At 43.4% G+C, this 8,755-nt stretch overlaps 1 protein-coding gene across 1 annotated transcript; it reads left to right on the top strand.

Annotated features, from left to right (window-relative positions):
• Positions 1 to 5,897: 5,897 nt before the first annotated feature.
• LOC141786519 (zinc finger MYM-type protein 1-like) lies at positions 5,898 to 7,796 on the top strand. Its single transcript, XM_074665131.1, has 2 exons — positions 5,898 to 7,118; positions 7,353 to 7,796. Exons 1-2 carry the CDS (start codon positions 5,898 to 5,900, stop codon positions 7,794 to 7,796), a joined length of 1,665 nt encoding a protein of 554 aa, XP_074521232.1.
• The last annotated feature ends 959 nt before the right edge of the window (positions 7,797 to 8,755 follow it).

The following is an 8,755-nucleotide window of genomic DNA, read 5'->3' as shown; positions in this document are numbered from 1 at the left end:
TTCATGTGAAAATCGGGTAAAAAATTCGCTGAGTTATGCTCATAATAGTTGTGCATTCTACACCTTTCTCAGTATAATGAACGTGCTGGGGCAGTGTGTGAGACCCATCCAAGATGGCGGCCGGCAGCTATGTCAGCTCCAATAGGCATCGCCAGTCAATGAGGCGTCTACGTGTATAATGTCTATGGGGAAAGGTATAGCAGACATAAATTGGATACCTATGAGTGTGCAGTTGCCATGGGGGTCCTGCAAAAACTTATTGGTAGTAGGAATACTTGTTGTTTCAAATATCAAAATGAGGTGTATATTTTTGCTTGTCCTTGTGTGTTTTCGTTTATTTATTTGAATTTTTTTAATGCTTAGATTTCCTGGGATTATCTGCAATTCTTCACAAGCGGATAACCCACTGGAGCCCACACCCATGGAATGTAATGTTCAAGGTAGTTGGAATTATAGTATAATGAAATGAAAGATTTGCATTGTTAGGAATGTTCTCTTAAATCATAGATCTGCACCTTAAAAATTGCTATAAAGACTCTAATATTTGGTTTGTTCAGTATTTACTACAGTGCATAGAGTATGCAAGGTATACTGCCCACTTTGTTTCAGGTACCTTGTAAACTACTTTTGAATTTTCAGCATGGGAAGCGATTGCTGATCCAGAACTAGCAGCGGACCATTACAAAAGGACATTAATTCAGAGCAGTGAAGATGAGCCCACCCTCAAGATCAAGATAGACATAGGGGAAGACCTAGAGGAGCAAGAAGGGAGAATTTTGAGCTTTTACAAAGCTCCCAGGATTGACTGGGCAAGACCCTTTCAAGCAAAGCTACAAGGTACTGATACCTGACCAAAAAAGATGTACTGTGTTGTTTTAAAAGTCTGTAAGCATGTTGGTTTTTCACTTTCTTTCTCTCTTCTATCTTAAGACCAGAGAAGCATACTTTCGGGTTAATTTGGAGCTTGAAATGTATATAAACAATGCTTTTTATTTAAATATCATTTGCATATGAAACAGCTTCTGGATGTACGTTATGCCCAATACTGAATCACAAACTGCCCTTCACTTTTCCATTAATCCTTTGATGAGAAAGTTCTGATTTGTTGAAGGTGGTTGGATGAGATATTCATCCTGTCCTTATCCATTATTGTTGGCTGTTGGCACACCCCCAGTTTAGAAAAGAAGCACACAGAAATTCCAGTACAGCAGCTGACATATTATTGTAATAGTGTTTTCATCCATCATCTTACTCACTTATCTCTGATGGGGAAGTGAGAGGCCAGGGCTGATCCCAGCTGACTTTTGATGAGTGACCTTGACAGGTCTCCATTTTGTCATAGAGGGAAAACTCAGAGACGAACAACCACTCACTCTCACACCCACTCTCAGGACAGTAGATCCATTGATTCTTTGGTGGGACTTCTATTTACTTCTCAAAACCTTGATTTGAACACCTCTATCCACTGCATGTGGTACACTGACTATGCATTGGTACCTCACACAATAAAGTGGATAGAAAAAGAACAGTCAAGTTTGGTACAATACAGGAGGTCACTCTTTGCATTTATGTACTATTACTTGTGTCTCCAGGAGATGTGGCTATTGGAGATGGTGTAAATCGTCACTTCTTCAGTATGGTAATGCACAAATTGCATCATGGTTTCCAAGTTGATCTAGGTAAGTCCTCAAGACAAATGTGTTGTACAAAGTGATATAAGAAAAAGAACACGTTTGCTTAATGCAACTCCTGGACCATGGATTTTTACATAAGTTGAGACAACATTCTTAATGTTTTTCAAAGCTCTTAAAGAAATGGTTTTTTTCCCCATCTAAACATTAATAGTTCTGGGAAAAAAACTTTTTATTTTAAGAGATGAGAATAATTCAAATGAATTATTCAAATGAATTATTCTCAAACAAATATTTTTTTTTCAGTCTGTAGAATGTGATGTAGGCCTGTACAATTTGGCAGCACCAATGTAGTTTCCTCTTTTTTACAGTGGTATGTGAATCTATTATGGGCGTTGACATAAAATTTGTAAATTGCTGTAGGCCACATTTTGACTTTGCATGACTTGTTGAGTTTTCTCTCAACCTAGACTCATAGTATATCCTCAAGAAATAAACCAACAAAACCAAATCCTGTGTAAATGCACAATACACGTGAACTTTTTATGTAGTATTTTGTGTATTTCGGATGGCGCAACAGTTAGTGCTGCAGCCTCACAGCAAGAAGGTTGCGGGTTCGATTTCCAGCTTGGCAGGTGGGCCTTTCTGTGTGGTTTGCATGTTCTTCCTGTGCATGCGTAGGTTCTCTCTGGGCACTGCTACTTCCTCCCACAGTCCAAATACATGCTCATCAGGGTTAATTGAACACTAAATTGTAGAGAAAAACTTGTAGGTGCGAGTGTGTGTGTGTGAAAGGCTGTGTACCTGTCTGTGTCAGTCCTGTGATTGACTGGCGAACAGTCCAGGGTGTACCCTGCTTGCCCAATGAAAGCTGGGATAGACTCCAGCCTCCTGAGACCCTGAACAGGATAAGCGGTTCAGAAAATGAATGAATTTTGTGTATTTCTTTATTATCTGCTGAACTGTCTGACAGATGTAATAACTGAAATGTCATTTTTGTAACACCCTTAATGCTCAATATTTACCTTCATAGGAAATGCAACTGGGGCTCTGCTGTTTGAGGGCCAAGCTGACCATCTAATCCCATCAACCTCTCAAGTGCTGGTTTAGAGTGAAATGTTTGTTGTGGCAGGAAGGTGGTGGTACAGTTTTCTTTGTTCTTACCACTTTTTGATTAATGTTAAATGTTAAAGTTCTTTTTCACATCCTGATAGACAACAGAGTTGTGTTTAAGCTTAGTGTTATGTTGAAAAATGTTTACAAGGTAATTTAGCACAAGTATGTAAATGTCCCCAAATCAAAATATATACCACATTGCTCTGATTTTTGAAATCAAAATTATATTAAGTGTGATGCTTCCAATACACAAGCTAACATTTGCATGTTTGATAATACTTGACTACACTATAGTTCTATCTAATACATCTTAACTTACTATTTGAGAGTGATCTTGCTTTTTCTTGTCTTTCTTCAAAAGCTCTATGAGGATCAAGGCTCAGACAAGAAAGGAGGAGAATGCAGCAAACACAGTACACTCACAGAGGATCAGAGAGCAGCCATAATTGACTTAGCACTGGCATGGGATCTTCCTGTGTTGACAGAAACCAACAAGCACACTAACATTAACAAGAATGGCTGCAAGTGATGACACACCTTTTGTAAAGTTACCACGATCGCTCTGTTTTCTTCCTTAGATCTTTCTTGACCATATCAGATGGCCAGAGGATGCAGAGTTGGGGTATGACACAGATGATGGGTAGCCACTTGATTGCAAACATAGAACAATTGGGTACCTGCATTAATTTGTGAGAACAGGTATGCTGCATTCAAAACCCATCTGCTTTGAAGTGTGCCTTTTAAATATTTTTTTTTTATTGATTTTAAGGACAGAGTTGAGCTCTTCTGATGAGATGTAAATAAGGGACTTCAGCTTGCCCACTGTTTAGTGAAATAGTGCAAAGTGTATGCAGGGTGGAGCATAGTGCTGCATTGAATAGTGGCATGTCTTACAAATACAAAGACCACCTTTCTCCCTCCTTCTCCAGGTGCAAGGCACAAGCACCTTATACAACTGACATCAGAAGAGCCATACTATCCCCTAAAGCTGTAGCTTAATTTTTATTGTTCTATTGATTGTCTCAGTTTCCGATCTTATCTGACATATCTGTGTTGTGCTTTGCTTCTGTGTACTTTCAGCATCCCAAGAAAAAATGAAGCAGCTTTTTAAGTTCTAGGTTGGATGGGAAATACCCATGACTGACATGAAGGTGGAGGTTGTCCGAGGACAGCATCCAACTTCATCCACATGCTTCCGCACCCTCAGGTTGCCTGGTCATATCTGCTCTTATGGAGATCTTTTTTTTCAGTTGGAGAGCTGCATCTCAACAAATGACAGTGGTTTTGGACTTTTGTAGGCAAGCTGTGTTAAAGGGTTCATTTGACTCAACAACGACAGGATTCTGAGGTCATTATTAAAAAGTCACGATTTCAGTTGACCTCTTCTGGAGTGTCGTCTCTTCTTTCTAATTTCAAAATTAATGATGATTAATTTTTTTTTACAGTTAAAGAACAATGTGATCCTGTGTTATGTTATGTCAACACTAATCACTTTCACTTGAAATGCTAGGGTTAAATAGCTGCCTGTTACCATTTTCACTGAAATTAACATTCTAGTTATTACAATCAAGACAACCCTAAACAAGGCAGACAAAATCATATCCTCAGTGAAACAAACAAGAACTTTGAAACCTTGTTTTGGCGGAAAAGCACCATTTTCTTTGTTTGACCCTTGTGGACTGTTGGGGTTGAAAACAGCCACTTTGAGTAAAATTTTCTGTTATTTGGGGTGCTGGTTTGGCTGAGTGGTGTAGCGTGAATTGGTGTCAAATAATGACCAGTGGCGTTTTCTCCCGGAGGCCAAGGGAATAGAATAGAAGAAAGAATAGAAATAGAAAAATACTTTATTTATCCCCGAGGGGAAATTCAGGAGTCACCGCAGCATTTAAGAAAACATAAGTAAGAAAGAGTATAGAAAGTGCAAAAATGTCCATAAGAAATTAGATGACGACATCCCGTCCACCACTCGTCCACCACTCGTCCACCACTCTCCAGCCCAGCCAGTCTCCACCTCCACAGGGTCCAGGACTGAGCCTCCCCAGCAGTCTGTTCAGTCTCTGTCTCCTGGATCCTGTCTGCTCACAGCAGGCGAAGCTCCTCCGATGTGTTGCGGCGTCCGATGTCTGCTCCGTCAGCCACGTCCGTGAACAGCATGATGCCGCTGGATTGGCACAGCTAGCTCATCCACCCCCCGGAGCGAGATTCCACGTTCCCAACAACGATGGATGGAAGGACAGGTCCACGTCGTCACCTCCCAGCTCACATCCGAGAACCAGCATTTCGTCCTCACCGCCTCCTCCTCAGCTCGAGGGAAATCATCAAGCCCTACACTAGTTAGCATTGACATGCTACAGGCTGCTAACCAGTGGCGGTTTTTCACGGAGGCCAAGGGAAGCCTGGCTTCCCCAAAAAATATAACAAGAAAGAAAAAAAATAGCCTATAAACAAGCTTAACCACAATGTATTTTATATTGTCATTTCCTTGTCAAAACACTACATTGGCGCACCTCTGCTTTGGCTTAGCGTGAGAAGCAAAACAGCGCCCTCCTGTCAAGCTCTCATTGTGTATTACACTACGTGTCTCATGCCCTCTGCCCTGTCAGTCAGCACGGAGGCCCGCTTCACTTTGCCTCCCTTAGAAAAAAAAACAGCCTGTATTAGCCAATCAGGTTGAAGCAAGGCTCATCGCTTACTGGTTGATGCATCATTAAAAAAGATATGAGGGAGGCCAGATCGAATCTGGCTTCCAGCCAATAACACACCGTTACGAAAAAATAAACACACTGATTCAACTGTGCCGGCGCCAGTGTGAGTGTCAGTGTTAGCCCACACAGAAAGTTCAGCTATGGATGGTGACAAAGATCTTGATTTTTTTGTAAAAAATGACTTCAAAAAACTTCCTTTTGAGGTTCAACTAAAGGTCAAGCGGGACGGTAGGCCGACTCCAATGCTCCACTTAACGAAGGGCAGAGCCGATGGAAAAGTCCGCTCTTTTTGTGAAGCTAACTATGCTAGAAACGAGTGGCTAACAGGGAGTGCCAGGCTTAACCGGCTTTTCTGCTGGCCATGTCTGCTGTTTGACAGATCAGGCTCCTTGAACAACCCCTGAGCACCACAGGATTCGTGGATCTGGCCAACCTCGCGAGGGCCATGGAGAGGCATTCAAAGTCCAGAGGCCGTATAACATCTGAGCTCAAACTTAAACTTTTCGGACGAGTACGGATTGATGAAGCACTGGATCAAGCGGCTGCAATAAGCGTAACGAGGCACAACCAACAGGTGGAGAAAAACCGTGCCATTTTGAAGAGGTTGATTGCTGCTGTATTATATCTCGGAGGCCAGGAGCAGGCATTCCGGGGCCACAGTGAATCGACCAGCAGCTCCGGCAACAGGGGAAACTTCATGGAGCTTGTGCAGACTTTTGCTGAATTTGACACCACCATGGCGGAGCATTTATCATCAGCAACCGCATTTACCGGCACATCAAAGACAATTCAGAATGACATCATCGAAAGCACTGCTCATGTCATCCAGGAAGAAATTGATAAAGAAATAAATGCTGCTCCATTCATAGCCATTGAGGTGGATGATACCACTGACATATCGTGCAGGTGCCAGCTGACAGTCATAGTCCGCTATGTAAACGAGAGCGGCATCATATGTGAGAGGTTTCTTGGTTTCCATGATATTAGTCTGGAGAGAGATGCTGAAACCATTGCTGCAGTGGTGACGAAAACAATTGGCAGCTACAATCCCGAGACAAAGCTGATTTGTCAAACTTATGATGGCGCCAGCTGTATGAGTGGCCAGAGAGGAGGCGTTCAGGCGCTCGTAAAAGTAAAATGTCGGCACGCATTGTTTGTTCATTGCTATGCACACAAACTTAATTTAGTTTTGGCTCAGGGGACAAGCAATATTCGGGAATCAAGACTGTTTTTTGCTTCTCTCGACTCCTTCCACAACTTCTTCAGCCGCTCACCTAAGCGCACAGCACTGCTCAAAGAAGTGGACAGCATCCGCGTGCCCGGCGGCAGCACCACTCGGTGGAACTTTAAAAGCCGCGCAGTGCACGCAGTGCATGAGGGCCGAGGATCACTGATCACTGCATTGGATCGGATCACAGCTGAACCTGGTTGGGACAAGGATGCAATAGCACAGAGCTCGGCATTGAGACAGAAGCTGGATGACTTTGATTTCATGTTCATGCTTGGGGTTTTCAAGACGATTTTTGGTCTGACTGAGCCCCTTTTCCAGGTGCTTCAGAGCAGAGCGTTGGCCATTAGAAAATGTGAGGAAAGAGTCAATGGCACTTTGACTGCTTTAAAAGCAACCCGGAGCACCGAAACCTTCAATCAGCTGTACGAGGAGACAGTACAGGCTGTTGGGATGCCAAACTAGCTGCGACGCAAGCAGCGCTGCCGGGCCTGGGCAGATTTTGAGCTGGGAGTCACTCCGGATGGGGAACATGAGGACACAGGGCCTGTGGATGCCTACCGACGCCTCTTTTTCCAGCTGCTTGATGGTATTGTGCAGCACATGACACACAGGTTTGAGGACATGAAGTGTCTAAGTTTTTTTTGTGTCCTGGATAATGCGTCATTTAAGACGTATTCCCAGCCTGCAGGATTCCCGGGGGTTGAGATCTCTCAGTTGGTTAAAACCTACCCAGTTTTTGATGAACTGAGACTGAGAAATGAGCTGCAAGTCATCTATGCAGATACCCTCTTTCACAAGCCACCAGCTGAGCTCCTGAAGATGCTCATTAAAGATGAACTGACCTCTGCCTTGCCCGAAGTTTGCAAACTACTGAGGCTGATGCTCACCATACCTGTGTCAAGCACGTCTGCAGAGAGGTCCTTTTCCTGCTTGAAAAGGATCAAAACCTACTTGAGAAACAGCTGTGGACAAGACAGACTGGGACATTTGGCCAAGATCTCCATGGAGTCTTCTGTCACACAAGACCTCAAGTCCCGCGGGGAGCTATATGACAGAATCACTACTCGGTTTGCCACGATGAAGGATAGAAGAATGCCATTGCTCTTCAAGTAGCGGTGAGTTACATTAAAAAAATGTATGCATCTTGTGACAAATGGGCTGCCATGCCCCTGTACCTGTCCAGCTTCAGCACCGTGGACAGCACCATGGCCCGCCGTGGCCTTTTTGATGACAGAGTTGTCACATTTTTTCTTATGCATAATGTACCGTATTTTCCGCACTACAAGGCGCTTCGGAAATAGGGCGCACCTTCGATGACTGGCCTATTTGACAACTGTTTTCATATATTGGGCGCACCGCATTATAGGGCGCATAGATTAGAAGCTATAGTAGTGGCTGGGGTTGCGTTATGCATACACTAGATGGAGCTGCGCTAAAGGGAATGTCAACAAAACAGTCAATAAGTCAGTCAAACTCAGGCTACATCCACACGAAGCCGCACATTTTCCTGTCCAACTATTTTCTGTGCCGTTTTCAAGAAAAGTGCGCTGTAAAGACGAAGTCATTTCTGCCGCCAACAAAAGCCGTTTCCAGAGATCAGTTCGGTTCAGGTATTCTCCAGAACGTCCGCCCCCGCAGGCTTACTGTCTCTCACACATGCTGTCCTCTTTTTTTTCACTGGAATGAATGAGAAGTGGGTAGAATAAAAGTACTGTAACAGTAGGCTACATTGTTTGCATGGAAATAACAGGTGAATACTGAATTAAATTCGTTGTCCAAGCTGGCTTCCTCGGTAATTTTTATCACGGGCCGCCACTGCTGCTAACAGCTAATTGCGCATGTAAACAATGCAGCCATGGTTACATGTAGGATCTCCAGACAAACACAGGAGAAAAGTAGTAAAAAATACCGCCGAAGCCACAAAAAGTTTGGTGTCCGTGACCGACAATGAACCATACAAAGTGATGATCCACTCCAAATACAAAGATGACGAAAAAGAGACGAAAAAATTACAAGAAACGGACAAAGACGAGAGAGCTGCTGCAACAGGCAGCTACTCGGGTAGCGCCTAG

This window comes from Halichoeres trimaculatus, unplaced genomic scaffold (genome assembly GCF_033239565.1).
Source record: "Halichoeres trimaculatus isolate MK-OKI-2021-1 unplaced genomic scaffold, fHalTri1.1 fHalTri1_scaffold_37, whole genome shotgun sequence".
NCBI classification, from domain to species: domain Eukaryota; kingdom Metazoa; phylum Chordata; class Actinopteri; order Labriformes; family Labridae; genus Halichoeres; species Halichoeres trimaculatus.
Note: the sequence above shows the minus strand (reverse complement) of the source record. Positions and strands in the feature narration are given on the sequence as shown.